General features: G+C 42.8%; 1 protein-coding gene across 1 annotated transcript; it reads left to right on the top strand.

The window, feature by feature from the left end:
• The first annotated feature begins 893 nt into the window (after positions 1-893).
• Positions 894-20,270, top strand: LOC131720849 (C-type mannose receptor 2-like). The gene is made up of 9 exons (XM_059013035.1): positions 894-934; positions 7,679-8,020; positions 8,437-8,446; positions 10,347-10,675; positions 11,216-11,536; positions 12,328-12,377; positions 12,906-13,466; positions 15,131-15,212; positions 19,217-20,270. The coding sequence occupies exons 1-9, from the start codon at positions 898-900 to the stop codon at positions 19,597-19,599; spliced, it is 2,115 nt and encodes a 704-aa protein (XP_058869018.1). The 5' UTR covers positions 894-897; the 3' UTR covers positions 19,600-20,270.
• Positions 20,271-20,942: the final 672 nt, after the last annotated feature.

Below are 20,942 nucleotides of genomic sequence, written 5' to 3'. Positions count from 1 at the left end.
GACTCACTTTCCAGTACCGGTACAGTACAGATACAGATGTGATATACCTGTCCACATGCATGATGTTTAAATCGACAGTGCTGGGGCTCTGAACTCGTTTCCATGACGACCGCTGTCACATCTGTTAGAAGCGGATCCGTTGTTATGTAATACAGCATGTTTTCCCGTCCTGTCCATGTACAGTATTTCGTTTTCGCCTTTTTGTTCGTCTTGATTAAATCGGATATTGCAGGTTCTACTGTAATTGTTAACGAGTAAAACATTACTGTGAAAGCACCAATACATCATGAACCTAAAGAAAGCAATGCAGATGAGGAATTGTTATGTGTTTAAGCACGGGCATGCATCAAACTCTTCAATACCGAACACTGAACTGAACACATGAAAATATTCAGTTCTAATGATATTATTTCTCTTCAGCACTGTGGTATCACAGACCTATCAAATATACTGTGGTGTTTATTTTGTAAACAGCAGTCTTGGAACATGGAACACATATGCAATGTAATTCCTCAATAAATAATAAAAATAAACATTTCTATTGAGGTGAAATAAACATTTCTATTGCGGTGAAATAAACATATCTATTGAGGTGAAATAAACATATCTATTGAGGTGAAATAAACATATCTATTGAGGTGAAATAAACATTTCTATTGAGGTGAAATAAACATTTCTATTGAGGTGAAATAAACATGTCTATTGAGGTGAAATAAACATTTCTATTGAGGTGAAATAAACATTTCTATTGAGGTGAAATAAACATTTCTATTGCGGTTCCAATGTGATTGAGTGTTGTGTTTTTATTGTTGTTTTGCTGTGTTTTTTATATTTGAAGCTTCCCTTATGAAGGTGATTCACAGAAAGTCTTCTGTTTGTAATGCAGAGTCTGCTGTGATGGGGAAGAGGGGGTTCCTCATCCTTCTGCTTGCAGGTGGGTTTCCTTTATCTCTGTTTTTCTCACTGTTTGCTTTGATATTTCCCACACTCCCTGCCTGTATGTTACACATTATTTTACATGTATCTGGAGAGGTTCCCAGTCCTCTTGTGTTCAGTCTGCCTGTCACAGGGTGCGTCCGTGCGTGCGTGCGTGCGTGTGTGTGTGTAGGGGGTATATTGGGTTGGCAGGGAGGGAGGGGGTTACATTTCTCCCTGTCAGATCACGTGGGAATGTGGATGGAGCCGACATGTGAATACATGATTAAGTGATTAAATAGGCTCCAGACACGGGTATTCACAGGTAGTAATTAGTAAGGACACAGATCGTCTTTCTACACAACATGGTCACCTTTGCTGGTTTAACATTGGAACTTCCTTCCGTGCCTGAGCGGTGCATCATGAGAATCCAAAGAGTGCCGGTAGTGACTTTTCCCCTATCTATAGAATGTAAAATCTGCTTCATTTTCTATTCCAAGGCTTCTCTTTTTAAAACGATTGCATTTTTAAACGAGATTAACCTAGATTTATTTAGAGACACACCTCCTTAACACATTCGTTTTATTCTTTATACAATCGATGTTTTCACCTGGCCTGACGAGAGCTCTTTATCGCCGAAGTGCTGTCAGAAATTGCTACTGTCATGAATATTCATGAGCAGTCAAGACTGGGGCGTGGTTTGGTTTGGTAGCGGGTAGATGATGATGATGATTATTATTATTATTATTATTATTATTATTATTATTATTATTATTATTATTATTATCATCACTACTACGCGTAGTACTAATGCCTCGGGCGTGTTCCGCATTTAATTGTAGCAACACAGTAAAAAAAAAAAAAATAGTAATATCTCCCTTTTCAATCTTCCGCGGGATGATCTTTGTAAATTTTACAACTCCTGAATTCAGCTTTTGATTTATATACAGTAGATGCTGTTTGGTAGCCATCAAAAAGTTGGAATTATCTGAAATCTATAGGATTGCTTCCTGTAAAGGTTTTAATAACCAAAAGTTGTCTTTATCAGAGTTGCTAATAAGCGGCATCTATTGTATAATTTATGTATCTGTTTTTAATGTTTATCTGTACGAATTGACATAATGTCTGATGATTTGAATTGGGATCAATATAAATGGTTTCGGATTTAATTCAATGTTAATACCCTTAAAGAAACCGCTTCATTTAAAAAGACGTACATTTCCGTCTCTTTTAAAATTATCAGCTTGTATTTATATTCTTAGTTCAGTTCTGAGATACGGTTGAAATTCATTTCTGAACAGTTTTGAATACTCTAACAATAGTGGCTCTTAATGTATGTTATGTGTGCTTTACGTATATCCTCGTGATGCGGTACTCCCCGCCCCTGTGCAGTTTTGTATTATTTTGTATGTGTTTTGTATTGCTGTTATGATTTAGGTATTTTAGATATGACGGTGAAAAGATTGGGTTTTGATTTATTTGGCAGGACGAGCGAGGTGCCGTCCGCCGTTTATTTGTTATTGTTTTGTATTTTTAAATACCTCGTGGGAATGCATGACTGTCATCTAGTAATAATTGAATTAGCATCATTATTATACTCGTGCAGACGATGGCCGAGGGGCAGGTCCGGCCTTAACGATAGGCGGAGTCTGCAAATACCTAGGGCGGCAAAATAATTATTATTATTGTTTTTTAGTTTTGTTAACGGAAACTGCAGCGAATTTGTGTTGGCGTTCCACGTGCCGCGCACCAGTGTTTATACTGTAGCGATCTGTACTGAGTGTTGTGTTGTGTTGTGTTGCATCGTTTTGTGTCTGTCCTGAGTGCTCCTGTGATCGAGTGCTCCTGTGCGTGTGAGGGAGCGCACCTGTGCGTGTGAGGGAGTGCTCCTGTGCGTGTGAGGGAGCGCACCTGTGCGTGTGAGGGAGTGCTCCTGTGCGTGTGAGGGAGTGCTCCTGTGCGTGTGAGGGAGCGCTCCTGTGCGTGTGAGGGAGCGCACCTGTGCGTGTGAGGGAGCGCACCTGTGCGTGTGAGGGAGCGCACCTGTGCGTGTGAGGGAGCGCTCCTGTGCGTGTGAGGGAGCGCACCTGTGCGTGTGAGGGAGCGCACCTGTGCGTGTGAGGGAGCGCACCTGTGCGTGTGAGGGAGCGCTCCTGTGCGTGTGAGCGAGTGCTCCTGTGCGTGTGAGCGAGTGCTCCTGTGCGTGTGAGCGAGTGCACCTGTGCGTGTGAGCGAGTGCACCTGTGGGGGTGGGGGAGCGTGATCGAGTCGTGACCTCAGGGTGCTTGTGTGAATGTTGTCCATTCGTGTTTTGCTTTAAATCTATTACACATTACCTTCTTTTGTTTCAAAGCATGTTGTGTTTTGGATTATTTGGCAATGTTATATAAAAAGAAGCTGAATTTAGTACGATAGTTAAATTGGTCAGGATTTGTGAGATTAATTTAAATGTTTTGCTTTGCTTTTGGACAAATGTTAACAGTAACGAACACCCATCGTTCAGACAGATATTACTTCTGTTAAAGTATAGCTATTATTATTATTATTATTATTATTATTATGATGATGATGATTACAATGTTAAAGGGGCATCTGATGCGGACACACACATTTTATTTTCAGTTGTAACTCAAGTCCTTTGTATCTTTTTTATCGTTTGTTCTAATTTGAATAATATAAGGTGTCTCTTTTTGTTTAACTATTATGCACAACAGTGTTTTTGGTTAATGGATCTTCTGTTAAACTAAGGTTTGTTTTTTATTTTGAAATATAAAACGTCAATGCATCGATTACACTATGTAACACAATTTTTGTTCCTGGGTAGTAAGTGTTATTTCCTAATTGCTTATGCCTCAAAAGTATAGAAAATGGCTATTATTCCCCACAAACTTTGCTTTTGTGACCAGGACAGTGATATTTTGAAATTTACCTATTTCCAATGAGAAAACGGGCGAATTTGTGTCTTTTCGTTCACATAAAGTCAGAAAAAAACAACATATGAATCCAAATTAACATGTATTTATACTAAAGTAATACAAAAATGCTATTCCTAATCTACATTAATGATTTAGATTCTGGTATAGTAAGCAAACTTGTTAAATTTGCAGACGACACAAAAATAGGAGGAGTGGCAAACACTGTTGCAGCAGCAAAGGTCATTCAAAATGATCTAGACAGCATTCAGAACTGGGCAGACACATGGCAAATGAAATTTAATAGAGAAAAGTGTAAAGTATTGCATGCAGGCAATAAAAATGTGCATTATAAATATCATATGGGAGATAGTGAAATTGAAGAAGGAATCTATGATAAAGACCTAGGAGTTTATGTTGACTCAGAAATGTCTTTGTATTAGTAAGACCTCATCTAGAATATTAAGTTCAGTTCTGGTCACCTCGTTACAAAAAGGATATTGCTGCTCTAGAAAGAGTGCAAAGAAGAACAACCAGAATTATCCCGGATTTAAAAGGCATGTCGTATGCAGACAAGCTAAATTAATTGAATCTATTCAGTCTTGAACAAAGAAGACTACGCGGCGATCTGATTCAAGCATTTAAAAGCCTAAAAGGTATAGACAATGTCGACCCAGGGGACATTTTTTACCTGAAAAAAGAAACAAGGACCAGGGGTCACAAATGGAGATTAGATAAAGGGGCATTTAGAACAGAAAATAGGAGGCACTTTTTTACACAGAGAATTGTGAAGGTATGGAACCAACTCCCCAGTAATGTTGTTGAAGCTGACACCCTGGGATCCTTCAAGAAGCTACTTGATGAGACTCTGGGATCAATAAGCTATTAACAACCAAACGAGCAAGATGGGCTGAATGGCCTTCTCTCGTTTGTAAACTTTCTTATGTTCTAAAAGACCTGCAGCTTTGTCTGCCACAGCCTCCGTGGCATTATACTGTATTACTAGTTGTTGTCTGTCCTCGACAACCAAGCCACACTGCTTGACTGCTCATGAATATGCATGACAGTGGCAATTTCTGACAGCACTTCAGTGATAAAGAGTTCTTGTCAGGCCAGGTAAAAACATTGATCGTAGAAATAATAACATGTTAAGGAAGCTCTAAATAAATCAAAGTGAATCGTGTTTAAAAATGCAATTGTTTTAAAAAGACAATGCTTTGAATAGGAAATTAAGCATATTTTACATTCTACAGATAGGGGATAAGTCGCCCTTCTTTGTTTATGTGTTTCTGCTTCTTGGTCCATGATGTCATCACTGCAACCACTCTGTCACACCCCGCCCAGCTGTTAGCATTGCCTCTAGCATCATTTCCTCTGCTGCAGCGCCCCGCACAGCTGTTAGCATTGCCACTAGCATCATTTCCTCTGCCGCAGCGCCCCGCACAGCTGTTAGCATTGCCTCTAGCATCATTTCCTCTGCCGCAGCGCCCTGCACAGCTGTTAGCATTGCCTCTAGCATCATTTCCTCTGCTGCAGCGCCCCGCACAGCTGTTAGCATTGTCTCTAGCATCATTTCCTCTGCTGCAGCGCCCCGCACAGCTGTTAGCATTGCCTCTAGCATCATTTCCTCTGCTGCAGCGCCCCGCACAGCTGTTAGCATTGCCTCTAGCATCATTTCCTCTGCTGCAGCGCCCCGCACAGCTGTTAGCATTGCCTCTAGCATCATTTCCTCTGCTGCAGCGCCCCGCACAGCTGTTAGCATTGCCTCTAGCATCATTTCCTCTGCCGCAGCGCCCCGCACAGCTGTTAGCATTGCCTCTAGCATCATTTCCTCTGCTGCAGCGCCCCGCACAGCTGTTAGCATTGCCTCTAGCATCATTTCCTCTGCTGCAGCGCCCCGTCCAGCTGTTAGCATTGCCTCTAGCATCATTTCCTCTGCCGCAGCGCCCCGCACAGCTGTTAGCATTGCCTCTAGCATCATTTCCTCTGCTGCAGCGCCCCGCACAGCTGTTAGCATTGCCTCTAGCATCATTTCCTCTGCCGCAGCGCCCCGCACAGCTGTTAGCATTGCCTCTAGCATCATTTCCTCTGCCGCAGTGCCCCGCACAGCTGTTAGCATTGCCTCTAGCATCATTTCCTCTGCCGCAGCGCCCCGCACAGCTGTTAGCATTGCCTCTAGCATCATTTCCTATGCTGCAGCGTCCCGCACAGCTGTTAGCATTGCCTCTAGCATCATTTCCTCTGCCGCAGCGCCCCGCACAGCTGTTAGCGTTGCCACTAGCATCATTTCCTCTGCCGCAGCGCCCCGTCCAGCTGTTAGCATTGCCTCTAGCATCATTTCCTCTGCTGCAGCGTCCCGCACAGCTGTTAGCATTGCCTCTAGCATCATTTCCTCTGCCGCAGCGCCCCGCACAGCTGTTAGCATTGCCTCTAGCATCATTTCCTCTGCTGCAGCGTCCCGCACAGCTGTTAGCATTGCCTCTAGCATCATTTCCTCTGCTGCAGCGCCCCGCACAGCTGTTAGCATTGCCTCTAGCATCATTTCCTCTGCCGCAGCGCCCCGCACAGCTGTTAGCGTTGCCACTAGCATCATTTCCTCTGCCGCAGCGCCCCGTCCAGCTGTTAGCATTGCCTCTAGCATCATTTCCTCTGCTGCAGCGTCCCGCACAGCTGTTAGCATTGCCTCTAGCATCATTTCCTCTGCCGCAGCGCCCCGCACAGCTGTTAGCATTGCCTCTAGCATCATTTCCTCTGCTGCAGCGTCCCGCACAGCTGTTAGCATTGCCTCTAGCATCATTTCCTCTGCTGCAGCGCCCCGCACAGCTGTTAGCATTGCCTCTAGCATCATTTCCTCTGCCGCAGCGCCCCGCACAGCTGTTAGCGTTGCCACTAGCATCATTTCCTCTGCCGCAGCGCCCCGTCCAGCTGTTAGCATTGCCTCTAGCATCATTTCCTCTGCTGCAGCGTCCCGCACAGCTGTTAGCATTGCCTCTAGCATCATTTCCTCTGCCGCAGCGCCCCGCACAGCTGTTAGCATTGCCTCTAGCATCATTTCCTCTGCTGCAGCGTCCCGCACAGCTGTTAGCATTGCCTCTAGCATCATTTCCTCTGCTGCAGCGCCCCGCACAGCTGTTAGCATTGCCACTAGCATCATTTCCTCTGCTGCAGCGCCCCGCACAGCTGTTAGCATTGCCTCTAGCATCATTTCCTCTGCCGCAGCGCCCCGCACAGCTGTTAGCATTGCCACTAGCATCATTTCCTCTGCCGCAGCGCCCCGCACAGCTGTTAGCATTGCCACTAGCATCATTTCCTCTGCCGCAGCGCCCCGCACAGCTGTTAGCATTGCCACTAGCATCATTTCCTCTGCCGCAGTGCCCCGCACAGCTGTTAGCATTGCCTCTAGCATCATTACGCTGCCGGAATACCTCGCACCGCTGTCAGCCCTTGTGCCTTTTATTTTGTGTTGTTCATTTGTTTAATTAAAAGGCTCATTAGTGCATTTAACCGTGCAGCTTTCTGTGTCTGTGCCTGCAAATACCATCTGGGAGGCTACAGCGCCACACAGGGTAATACCTTACATCAATCAGAATAGATTTCAAAATATCTTCATGTATTTGATGGAACATATTGCAATATATTTAAAAATGAAAATCTCCATTGATGTTAAAATATATGAAAATATGTTTCTAAAATGTATTTAAATCTATTTTTTTTTAAATGTCTTCAGTTCCTCGGCGGGGACAGAACATTTCTGAGAATGAGCTGGTATAGGATGCTAGCCTGTCTCAGTCTATTAATCTTTCACTCCACTAGCTATCAGCATGTTAATAATGCTGTTTTTTCTTTATCAGGGTTTTGTGTGCCTGCGTACAACCAGATCAGAAAACACGTGTTTGTGGAAACTGTGAAGAGCTGGTCTGGAGCTCAGAGCTACTGTAGAGAGAAGCACACAGACCTGGCCACTGTGCGCAGCCAGGAAGAAGCAGAGCAGCTCTTAAATATTGCAGGAGCTTCTCTCGGGGATTACTGGATAGGGCTGTATCGTGATGACACACAGAACTGGCAGTGGTCTAATAGCGATGATGTCATCTACTTCAACTGGAGGGCAGACGTCTTCTGTGCTTCAGTCAATTCAGACGGAAAGTGGATTGATTTACCCTGCCACCTTCAGAAAGCCTTCATGTGCTACAAAGGTAAAGACGTAATTATTGCTATATTGCAATTGATTATTCATTTATTTCAGTTCTTATAATTATTAAGCATCCCTGTGAGGGGCACTTGTATGAGTTTGCAAATCCACCCACTCCTACAGCTGCTAATATCTCAAACTATTTCAGCTTGCAAATATTTTCAGTCAAAACCCTGAATACAAGTTGCCCTTGAAAGGATACAAAAACATACAGTTATTAGATGTGTTTGGTGTGTTTCAGAGGCAGTTCCAAAAGATATCTACATTTCGTTAGTGATAGATGGATGGATCTATAACACTGTGTTTCCCCCCTCTGGTGAGGTGTAGGGCTGTCAGGTTTACCTTCCCCTCTGGGCTGGGGTTTGCTGTGTGAAGGCTGAAATCTTCTCTGGGAGTTCTGTGGCAGTTCATTTCTTTCAGATCCAGGAAAGTCAGGCTCTGCTTCATCTCCTAGTACCTGAGTGCTGCTGGTATTAGGCCGGGTATCTGTATATTTCACCATACTCTCTGCAGCTTCCAGGATGCTGGGCATTGAGTTGTCTGCATTTCCACTGCGCTCATGGCAGCTCTGACCTCTGCAGACAGGTTACGTATGAACAGCAGCTTGACGCTCTTGTCTACATTGTTCCCTGGATGTGCTTCACCTGCATAGTAAAGGAGTTTCAGCTCCTTGTAGAAGTCTCTTGGGTCCTCATCCTTCTCATGTTGTCTGAGACAGGCTGTGTGCAGGGCTGTGCATGGATCACCGGGTCCTCATCCTTCTCATGTTGTCTCAGACAGGCTGTGTGCAGGGCTGTGCAGGGATCACCATACTTGGAGCATTTCCCTGTTAAGGCAGCACACAGTTTCTCAATGTTTTTCCTGGTCCACTCCTGTACTGTGTCTACAAGTGTGAGAGAGCGGTCTGGCCTCATGCAGATCACTTGTCAGTTCCCAATCGACGATAATATCCTGGATATGACTGATGTGTCCCTCAGTGGTGATGTTCAAACTTGCTGATAGTTGACGCTAACTTGTGGACTTGGTGTAAACCATTAGTTCTCATTTCAGGTTGAAAAATCAATCATACATAAAGCCCTTAGAGTTTTTCTTCTGGACCGTGTCCTTTTGGATTTCAGCATCTTTGAGGGCCTGTCGCCCCAACAGCAGCATAGTGGCAAATCTGGATGCAATCGCATCTTTGGATTCTTCTCACATTGTCAGCAGTAGATTGACTTTGCCTTTCGATCATCTCTGTGTGTGTGTGTCTGTGTCCTGTGTGTGTGTGTGCATCTGTCTGTGTGTGTCCTGCCTGTGTGTGTGTCTGTCTGTCTTTGTGTCCTGTCTGTGTGTGTCTGACTGTCTGTAATCTGTCTGTGTCTCTGTTTGTCTGTCTGTCTCTGTGTCTGTCTGTGTGTGTGTCTCTGTGTCCTGTCTGTGTGTCTGTGCGTGTATGTGTCTGTTTGTGTATGATTTTATTTTCGATAGTAATTTTACTACATATATCATCCCCTGATAACCATTAGCTTGATACTTGCGTGTACTTCCCGTTGGTATAGTTCAGTTTCAGGTAAAGCACGACGTCGTAAGGGAACCAGAGATGTGGTACATCAACTCCACAGCTTTGCTGCCATTCTGAAGGGACAACTTTGACTTGGACTTTCAGATCAAAGGGAGGCCAGAGAGCGTTTCTGATTGGCTGGTCATATCAGAGCTGAGACACTGTTTGAAGTGGAGGTGCCAATCACTGTCTCCTGTGTCGGGCACACTTTGAGTAGATTACACACGGTGATAACCCGTGTCTCTGTGTTTGCATACTGAGTAAATTACATTGATTAATTAGTAATAACCTGTGTCTCTGTATTTTCATACTGAGTAAATTACATTGATTAATTAGTAATAACCTGTGTCTCTGTATTTTCATACTGAGTAAATTACATTGATTAATTAGTAATAACCTGTGTCTGTATTTTCATACTGAGTAAATTACATTGATTAATTAGTGATAACCTGTGTCTCTGCGTTTGCATACTGAGTAAATTACATTGATTAATTAGTGATAGGCAGTGTCTACACATTCACAGACTTAAACTTATTACTGAGAATACCAATTGGTCTGCAATGTGATCTACAATACCAAACTGAGAACACCGAAACAGGAGTAAATTAGCCAATTAGAGAATGTTGCCCCTTATTTTTAAATAACACACAGATGTACCTGACTGTAGACAGGATGCACTTTGTGATAAATTGTAGGATTGATGAAAACACAGTTTGTTTTGGGTTCAGAGCCAGCTCCCCTCCCAGCCTCTCAGCTGCTGTTTGTTTGTGTTTACAGAGACCAGCAACATCACTGAGAGATACACCCTGATTGAAGAACTGAAAACCTGGACTGAAGCTCAGCAGTACTGTAGAGAACACCACACCGACCTCGTCAGTATAAAGAACACCAGTGAAAATGAAGAAATAGTGAAGAAAGTGCAGGGCAAGCCCTTCTGGATAGGCCTGTTCAATGAGCCCTGGAAGTGGTCACACCAGGGGGATAGCTACACATTTCACAACTGGAACAATGGGCAACCAGACAATAGGGGAGGCGATCAGAACTGTGTGATGATGAGTAAGACTGGTGAATGGTTTGACTATGACTGCAACTCTCAGTTAGCCGCCTTCTGCTGTGAGGGTGAGGACCCTGTTCAGACTGTGTTCTCATTTAATTCAGTCTGTACCTTCAGGTTCAAAGAGGGAAGCATGATTAGATCTCCAGTAGTTCCTGTGACAAATCTAGCAGTTTCCACTTTGAGAATCAATCACAGAGGGTCTAAATGGGGTTAAAAGGGTAAAAAAAACAGTTATATTTCCTTAGTCTTTAAGGTATTGTGCTGTGCTGTGCTGTGCAATATCCTATAATAACAAGACATGTTCCTTTACACATTCTAAAATAACATTAGCATTGATTGACAGTGAACTGAGTTTTTCTCACAACGATTTCTTTGTCTACCTGGTGTTTCCATGACCTTCGTCACTCATGCCAGAATGATACTCATGTTACAGTACAAACCACAAGCATGTTAGTATATTTATTATCACCATACAGTTCTACGAGTGTCCCACATTCTTACAGGACCAGTAATCTGTGACTGTTGGTTCCATTTCCAGTGGAAATCTTTGCTGTGAAGAACACGTTTTCACTCATCTTTATTGTGCTGTCCCCTCTCCCCAGGCGGCTCCTCTGGTCAGTGTTTCTATGAAGGAACTGGGAAGACATGGCAGGAAGCTCAGAGCTACTGCAGAAACCAAGGCAGAGACCTGCCCAGCATTCAAGACCAGGCCATGGTTAATAAGCTTATAAGTCTTACATCTTTACTTACTAACTGGTATTGGATTGGGCTGTATCGTGACAAGGAGAACTGGCAGTGGTCCAGTGGAGGTGATGTCATCTGCTCCAACTGGGAACCATACCTCTTCTGTGCTTCAGTGAATTCAGAGGGAGAGTGGGAGGATTCAATCTGCAGTCAGGGAAACTATTTCATGTGCTACAGCGGTGAGTTGAGATTCAATTCATTTGTTAATGAAACAGCTGACTGGACTGGGGGTTGAAGCCACGTCCCCTGGATACTGCACAGGGGTCATAATCTTGAAACGTTCAAAAGAAGAAACATCTTCTTAAATCCAGCATTTTTCTAAGTTTGTTATTAAGAAAATGTGAAGATTTGTTATTCACAACACATTTTCTTATGATTTTTTTTCTTTCATAAGAAACTTAAGAAAATGTGAATTCAAAGAAATGTTCTTATTGTTTTGTTTAGATTGTTTATATTCCAGACAGCAAAATCCTTGTCTTAAATATGTGGCCCTTATTAGACATGTAGAAGAAATATGTTTAGCAGTTAAATAACTATTTGTATTTGAATAAAAGGTGATAAAGAGGGTTGTAGCTTTGCTGTATTGTGTGTAGTGGGCTGAACCTCACATGACTGATTTGTTTGTTATGCAAATGAGGTCTGACAGGTATTCTGAAATATATAAAAGCTGCATCTCCCTTTTGCAAGTTAGTTTCAGTCACCGTGAGCAAAGGATCTGACAGACTTTCATACACACCTGATAGCACAGCAGGTGCTCGGTTGGCAGGTGATTCCCTAACCTACACTAGGCTACATAAATGCCATGTTTCCTGAGGTACAGCCTCCACAGTGATGATCCAGTCTCGTTGCTCGTGTCAAATGTAGCTTTTCTTTCTCTTCTAAACAGTGTTGTTGTGATCATGCACTGGTGGTAGAGTTTGTTTGTAGAGATTGAGGTTAGCAGTTTTATCATCCCGCTTATCGTACACAGGCAATCTTATGACATACGGGTCTCGCACCATCACCGTGTACAATAAGACTGTACAATAGCAATGATTATAGGAAATTATTGTTCACCATGTATAATAATATAAATAATTAATACCACAGCCACCTGAACTCTGCCTCAACCAATCAGGTTCCTAGTAGAGTGCTCATTATCATGCAGTCGACGCCCTCAGAGTTTAGAATGTTGAAACTGTCATTGGAACAGGCTGACTTCAAAACAGACAAATAGCAGCCAGTACAGGAAAGTACAGTACAGGGGGGGGGGGTCATAATGATACTGTTTGCTTCATATTGATTGTGCATCGACTGTGAGGAAAATATGAATAAATTGAAAAAGAACGGTCATTATTCCTAAATCATTAAATACTCCCCCATCCCCCACTTTGCTATTAAATACTTTTCAGACATAAACTAAAGAGACTCTCATGCACTGCTAGAGATGCTGCTTTTCAGGACCTTGATAGCTGAGCTGGTTCATTCACTATACAACAGGAGAGGCAGCGCACCTCCACAGCTGACATTGATTTTGATCTGCTGTTTGTGTTTACAGAGCCCAGCACCATCACTGAGAGATACACCCTGATTGAACAACTGAAAACCTGGACTGAAGCTCAGCAGTACTGTAGAGGACACCACACCGACCTCGTCAGTATAAAAAACGCCAGTGAAAATGAAGACCTAGTGAAGAAAGCGCAGGGCAAGCCCTTCTGGATAGGCCTGTTCAATGAGCCCTGGAAGTGGTCACACCAGGGGGATAACTACACATTTCACAACTGGAGCAAAGGGGAACCAAACAATGGGGGAGGGGATGAGAACTGTGTGTTGATGAGTAAGACTGGTGAATGGTTTGACTATGGCTGCATCTCTCAGAAGTCCTTCTTCTGCTGTGAGGGTGAGGACCCTGTTCAGACTGTGTTCTCATTTACTTCAGTGTGTACCTTCAGGTTCAAAGAGGGAAGCATGATTAGATCTTCAATAAGTCCTGGTGGTGACAAATCTAGCAGTTTCCACTTTGAGAATCAATCACAGGCTCCCTGCTCAGGCTGGTGGGATGGTCAATATCCTTCCAGAGGTAATGGGGTGATGTGGATTGCAGCTATCAGTACCCCTTGTTCTGCTGTGACTGAAGGCTCCCTGTTCAGTCTGTGCTCTTGTTCAGCTCAGTGTTTCTACCCCAGTCTGTGAGCAGGGACTCAGTCCATCTGATCCTACAGTAGCTGTCTGACCTCCAGAGCAGGACAGGGTGTAGCCTAGAGATCTGAAGAACCAGAATCCAGCCCGGTCATTAAGAGAGTGAGAGGGAGCAGCTCCCCCTCATTGTTATACCCAGGAGAGACGTGTGCTGTGATATACATTCTTACTGTCTATTTATTATATTTATTTGAAAACAATAAACCATGTCATTGTCAGCATTGCCCTGGTGGAGACAGCAGCATAGACACAGTTTCATTGAAATGCATTTGAACAATACACTTGAAACAGGAAACACTAAATCTTGTTGTTGTGTGTTTTCTTTACAGATTCAGACCCCACAAGCCCCCCTTCCACTCCGGTCTCTCAAGGTATGCAGTGTAATCACTTCAGTGGATTCAGAACCACTGCAGGAATCTGGATTTGCTATAAACTTTCTTTTTTTCTCTTTTTCTTGTTACTGAAGGAGAATCCTCGAGCCCCTCTTCCACTCCGGTCTCTCAAGGTAAGTGCAGTTTGAAGATGGCAGTCTGTTCAGTGTGATTGACAGCCCACACCATGAGTTATAAATGAATCTCAGTGCTCTTATCAACCTCACTAATTTAACAGGGAGTTCACCATTGCCCTGGTGATGACAGCACCACACACACACACACACACACAAACACACACACACAATGTCACTCAAATATATTTAAACAATAATGTAGAAATGCAAATGATGTATTTTTACTCCTGCAAATCCAAACCTCTCAAGCCTTCTCTCAACACCAGCCTCTAAAGGTATGGAGTGCACTAGTTCAGTTTGAATGTGGCTTTGAAATAAATGACTTTATTTATTGTCCTGGTGGAGACAGCAGCATAGACACAGTTTCATTGAAATGCATTTGAACAATACACTTGAAACAGGAAACACTAAATCTTGTTGTTGTGTGTTTTCTTTACAGATTCAGACCCCACAAGCCCCCCTTCCACTCTGGTCTCTCAAGGTATGCAGTGTAATCACTTCAGTGTGATTCACAAACCACAGTAGAATGGCTCTCTCATGTGTCATGTGAACCACAAGACCCCCTGTCTCTGCTGGTTTTCATTCCAAATGAGATCTCAATTACTTAACTAGACCCTTAATTGAACTGATAATTTGCTAAATTAGACCTTTTAACTTGTTTTCAGCTCTTAAACAGTTGCATATTTCAAGTTGGCTATAAGATTTGACAAGTAACTTGAACTGCGACTGTTTAAGAGCTGAAAACAAGTAATAATGTCTAATTAAGCAAATTATCAGTTCAATTAAGGGTCTAGTTAAATAATTGAGAGCTCTGTTGGAAAGAAAACCAGCAGACAGGGGGTCCCCAGGACCGAGTTTGAGAAGCCCTGATCTATACCACTCACTGTAGACGTGTCAGTGCATTGAAATCCACACAAAAGAAAGGTAATGAGGTCTGAACTCGCATGCAAGCATTCAAATGGTGCCTGACGGAAACATGTTTAAATCTGTTGAAAACTGCCCCAACATTAGACACTCATCTAAACATCTAAATACAAGAGTTCATCTCTGAAAGTCTACCTCTACACGTCTGCTTCTTGTGTTCTAGGTATCAGCACCCCACCTGAGCCCTGCACTTAACTCACATTCTGTGCTGCACGTTACAGACGACGTGGATCTTATTGTTTTACGTGGGGTTCATTTAATTATTTAGCTCAGTGTTTGTACCCCAGTCTGTGAGCAGGGACTCAGAGGCTCAGTCCATCTGATCCTACAGTAGCTGTCTGACCTCCAGAGCAGGGCAGGGTGTAGCCTAGAGATCTGAAGAACCAGAAACCAGCCCGGTCATTAAGAGTGTGAGAGGGAGCAGCTACCCCTCATTGTTATACCCAGGAGAGACGTGTGCTGTGATATACATTATTACTGTCTATTTATTATATTTATTTGAAAACAATAAACCATGTCATTGTCAGCATTGCCCTGGTGGAGACAGCAGCATAGACACAGTTTCATTGAAATGCATTTGAACAATACACTTGAAACAGGAAACACTAAATCTTGTTGTTGTGTGTTTTCTTTACAGATTCAGACCCCACAAGCTCCCCTTCCACTCCGGTCTCTCAAGGTATGCAGTGTAATCACTTCAGTGGATTCAGAACCACTGCAGGAATCTGGCTTTGTTATAAACTTTCTTTTTTTCTCTTTTTCTTGTTACAGAAGCAGACTCCTCGAGCCCCTCTTCCACTCCGGTCTCTCAAGGTAAGTGCAGTTTGAAGATGGCAGTTTGTTCAGTGTGATTGACAGCCCACACCATGAGTTATAAATGAATCTCAGTGCTCTTATCAACTTCACTAATTCAACAGGGAGTTCACGATTGCCCTGGTGAGGACAGCACCACACAGACACACGCACACGCACACACTGACACAAACACAAATACTCACACAAATACACACACGCACACAATGATACACACACACTGACAAACACACACACACAGATACACACTGACACACACACACACAATGATACACACACACTGACACACACACACATGCACACACACACAATGATACACACACACTGACACACGGTCTTATTGTTTTACATGGGGTTCATTTAATTATTCAGCTCAGTGTTTGTACCCCAGTCTGTGAGCAGGGACTCAGAGGCTCAGTCCATCTGATCCTACAGTAGCTGTCTGACCTCCAGAGCAGGGCAGGGTGTAGCCTAAAGATCTGAAGAACCAGAAACCAGCCCGGTCATTAAGAGTGTGAGAGGGAGCAGCTACCCCTCATTGTTATACCCAGGAGAGACGTGTGCTGTGATATACATTCTTACTGTCTATTTATTATATATACAGTGCCTTGTGAAAGTATTCGGCCCCCTTGAACTTTGCGACCTTTTGCCACATTTCAGGTTTCAAACATAAAGATATGAAACTGTAATTTTTTGTGAAGAATCAACAACAAGTGGGACACAATCATGAAGTGGAATGAAATTTATTGGATATTTCAAACTTTTTTAACAAATAAAAAACTGAAAAATTGGGCGTGCAAAATTATTCAGCCCCCTTAAGTTAATACTTTGTAGCGCCACCTTTTGCTGCGATTACAGCTGTAAGTCGCTTGGGGTATGTCTCTATCAGTTTTGCACATCGAGAGACTGAAATTTTTGCCCATTCCTCCTTGCAAAACAGCTCGAGCTCAGTGAGGTTGGATGGAGAGCATTTGTGAACAGCAGTTTTCAGTTCTTTCCACAGATTCTCGATTGGATTCAGGTCTGGACTTTGACTTGGCCATTCTAACACCTGGATATGTTTATTTGTGAACCATTCCATTGTAGATTTTGCTTTATGTTTTGGATCATTGTCTTGTTGGAAGACAAATCTCCGTCCCAGTCTCAGGTCTTTTGCAGACTCCATCAGGTTTTCTTCCAGAATGGTCCTGTATTTGGCTCCATCCATCTTCCCATCAATTTTAACCATCTTCCCTGTCCCTGCTGAAGAAAAGCAGGCCCAAACCATGATGCTGCCACCACCATGTTTGACAGTGGGGATGGTATGTTCAGGGTGATGAGCTGTGTTGCTTTTACGCCAAACATAACGTTTTGCATTGTTGCCAAAAAGTTCGATTTTGGTTTCATCTGACCAGAGCACCTTCTTCCACATGTTTGGTGTGTCTCCCAGGTGGCTTGTGGCAAACTGTACACAACACTTTTTATGGATAACTTTAAGAAATGGCTTTCTTCTTGCCACTCTTCCATAAAGGCCAGATTTGTGCAGTATACGACTAATTGTTGTCCTATGGACAGAGTCTCCCACCTCAGCTGTAGATCTCTGCAGTTCATCCAGAGTGATCATGGGCCTCTTGGCTGCATCTCTGATCAGTCTTCTCCTTGTATGAGCTGAAAGTTTAGAGGGACGGCCAGGTCTTGGTAGATTTGCAGTGGTCTGATACTCCTTCCATTTCAATATTATCGCTTGCACAGTGCTCCTTGGGATGTTTAAAGCTTGGGAAATCTTTTTGTATCCAAATCCAGCTTTAAACTTCTCCACAACAGTATCTCGGACCTGCCTGGTGTGTTCCTTGTTCTTCATGATGCTCTCTGCGCTTTAAACGGACCTCTGAGACTATCACAGTGCAGGTGCATTTATACGGAGACTTGATTACACACAGGTGGATTCTATTTATCATCATTAGTCATTTAGGTCAACATTGGATCATTCAGAGATCCTCACTGAACTTCTGGAGAGAGTTTGCTGCACTGAAAGTAAAGGGGCTGAATAATTTTGCACGCCCAATTTTTCAGTTTTTTATTTGTTAAAAAAGTTTGAAATATCCAATAAATTTCGTTCCACTTCATGATTGTGTCCCACTTGTTGTTGATTCTTCACAAAAAATTACAGTTTCATATCTTTATGTTTGAAGCCTGAAATGTGGCAAAAGGTCGCAAAGTTCAAGGGGGACGAATACTTTCGCAAGGCACTGTATTTGAAAACAATAAACCATGTCATTGTCAGCATTGCCCTGGTGGAGACAGCAGCATAGACACAGTTTCATTGAAATGCATTTGAACAATACACTTGAAACAGGAAACACTAAATCTTGTTGTTGTGTGTTTTCTTTACAGATTCAGACCCCACAAGCCCCCCTTCCACTCCGGTCTCTCAAGGTATGCAGTGTAATCACTTCAGTGTGATTCACAAACCACAGTAGAATGGCTCTCTCATGTGTCATGTGAACCACTAGACCTATTGAAGCCATGTGAGATTTGTGTGCAAAAATAATGTGAAAGCTGAACCTAGCGTGAGGCAACTGCCTGCCTGACACCAGCTCCCTGCAGTGCAACTCGGGACATCTAAACCAGGGCTTCTCAAACTCAGTCCTGGGGACCCCCTGTGTCTGCTGGTTTTCATTCCAGCCAAGCTCTCAATTATTTAACTAGACCCTTAATTGAACTGATAATTTGTTTAATTACACCTTTTTACATGTTTTCAGCTCTTGAACAGTTACATATTTCAAGTTAGCTGTAACATTTGATAAGTAACTTGAACTGCAACTGTTTAAGAGCTGAAAACAAGTAAATTGTTTAATTGAACCAATTAAAGCTGCATCCAGTCCCTGAAGTAGTTACTGATCTCATTTCAGCTGTTAAAGCTGGATTGGAATGGCCCAGCACTGTGATTGGACACCCCTGCACTAGAGCTATATAAGCTGAGGGAGAGTGTGTGCAACTATTCAGCAACAACACTAGGAGAGCTGAAGACTGTCTTTCGGCTTGGAATCCTAATATACAGAGTTACATTATATTGTACAGTACAAAGAATATGTCTTTTTAAACAAAATCTACTGCCTGACAATGTCACCCTGCACTCAAATGATTTTCTCATCAGTAGGCTATGCTACAGTGTGTACAGGTTACATTGTCGCATGTGAGATGCAAGTGCAGTCTGGCTCACGGATAATCTGAACCACAGTGCTGTCATAAAGAAGTGCAGGCTGATGGCAGCTGTAGAAGCACATTTTAAATATTACTGCAAACATTAAACCAACACTCATGACTGGCACATGAATAGCACATGAGTGTCACACACATAAAAGCATATTAAAGTAAATGACATTATTATTTTTATTATTATTATTATTATTATTATTATTATTATTATTATTATTATTATTATTATTATCAGCAGGCAGTCCACTCCCTGAGGAGCTCCACCTGATCTCTCACAGTATGGTCTGGCCGGAGGCTTGGCAGTACTGCAGGGATCGCTACACTGACCTAGTGAGCCTCACAAGCCTGGCTGCACAGAACAGAGTGTCGGAGCTCGTCAGGAACAGCACTGCGTCGCGATTCTGGATCGGACTGCACAGAACCGTTGTGTATGATAAGTGGTACTGGGTTGCTGGTAAGGATAAGAAGGCCCATCTAAACTACACTAACTGGGCCCCCGGGGAGCCTAACAATCCTTACTATGAGCACTGTGGGGAGATGGTGCTGCGGGAGGATGGGGGGGCTGAGTGGAATGATCTGTGCTGCTATGAACAGCTCCCCTTTATCTGTTTCAAAGATTAAAAACATCCTGAAAAGCTTTTACAGCAGTGGCTCTCAAACTATCTCCAGCTGGGACCCCTTTTAAAGGCACTTTAGTCTGAAAAAAAACATTTACTAAGAAAATGAAATATCTCAATCTAAATTGTGTGAACATAGAATGTGTGAATAATAAAGCAGAAAGAAATCTCGTATCTGACAGAGTTTGCAATGCCATGTCTGCTCTATAAAGAGCTGCTGCAATGCACTGCAGTCATCGCGGATGGAAGGTCTGCTTGAGATGTGGTCATTAAAAACCTTTCTGTGACCCCCAGGGGGTCCCAACCCCCAGTCTGAGAACCACTGTCTCCACAGAACCCAGAGCTTTACTATAGGAGTAGTGCAGCAAAATACTACACATTCCTATCAAAGAGAATCCTCTGTAGCAATCTTTAATGATCTACATCACTGTGATATTCCATTCCGTACTTGTTTAATATCCTATTGTGTGTGTGTTCTGTGCAAGGCTCGAAATTAACACACATTTAGTAGCATTTTGCTACCAAAACTCTTAATTTGCTACTAGTTTTTTTATGCATTAGCATTTTTCTGATCCCTTACGCTGCAGTTTATATGACCGACCCTGAGTGAACAGCAACACAATTACCACTAATAGTTTTTTAAACACGTACATTACTAGCATCTTTCATAAAGCAGGACACCATTTCAAATAGAGCTTCCTGATCTGTAGATGCCTGAGGTTTGTACCGCTGTCGTGCCGAATTCTGCCCCTTGCTGGATTTTGAGATGCGCATGCGTTGTGTGTTTTGTTGAAGTTTGTCTGTGTGATTTATTTAAGCTATTAATTTATTCAACGTTGTTTACTGTGAACTTTCGCTATATCTAGCCTCAGACATGTCATTTTTAAATATATATTTAGAGACTCAAATTAAAGGTCGACCCATTTAAAATCATCTAAACGTATAAATCATGCGCCCTTTTCCCCACACTGCATGTGCAATACTATCTGTGTTAGTGGTGAGCAGTAGTCTTATTAGCAGTGCAGTATTGCACCACTGAATTGTGAATAGCAGCATGAAAAGATTGATGCAGAATCCAAACAATGTTAGCATGCTATGAAATGCTTAATGCAATACAGAGCAGCACGGTTTAGCATGATAAAGATAGCAATGAAACACGGGAACGCAAACGCACACGAATGACAGTAATGCAAAAGTATATATTTGAAGGAGGTATATATATGTTTGAAGGAGGTATAACTGCAGTGTACAAAATTGAAAGATAGAAAAATGATTTTTTTTGGATGTACACAAGGTGTAAATGATTTAACTGGTTTATATATTTCAGGATGTTTCGAGCAAAGCCCT

The sequence above is a fragment of the Acipenser ruthenus genome, chromosome 45 (assembly GCF_902713425.1).
Source record: "Acipenser ruthenus chromosome 45, fAciRut3.2 maternal haplotype, whole genome shotgun sequence".
In the NCBI taxonomy this organism is placed as follows: Eukaryota; Metazoa; Chordata; class Actinopteri; order Acipenseriformes; family Acipenseridae; genus Acipenser; species Acipenser ruthenus.
This window is presented reverse-complemented; position numbering and strand designations above follow the sequence as displayed.

Excerpts from the sequence above, each read along its gene's own strand:
- LOC131720849 (XM_059013035.1), top strand. The coding sequence starts at position 898 with ATGGGGAAGAGGGGGTTCCTCATCCTTCTGCTTGCAG. Across the intron at positions 13,467-15,130 it reads GTACCCCTTGTTCTGCTGTG|GTATCAGCACCCCACCTGAG; the intron begins ACTGAAGGCTCC and ends CTTGTGTTCTAG. Across the intron at positions 15,213-19,216 it reads CGTGGATCTTATTGTTTTAC|GCAGTCCACTCCCTGAGGAG; the intron begins GTGGGGTTCATT and ends TATTATCAGCAG.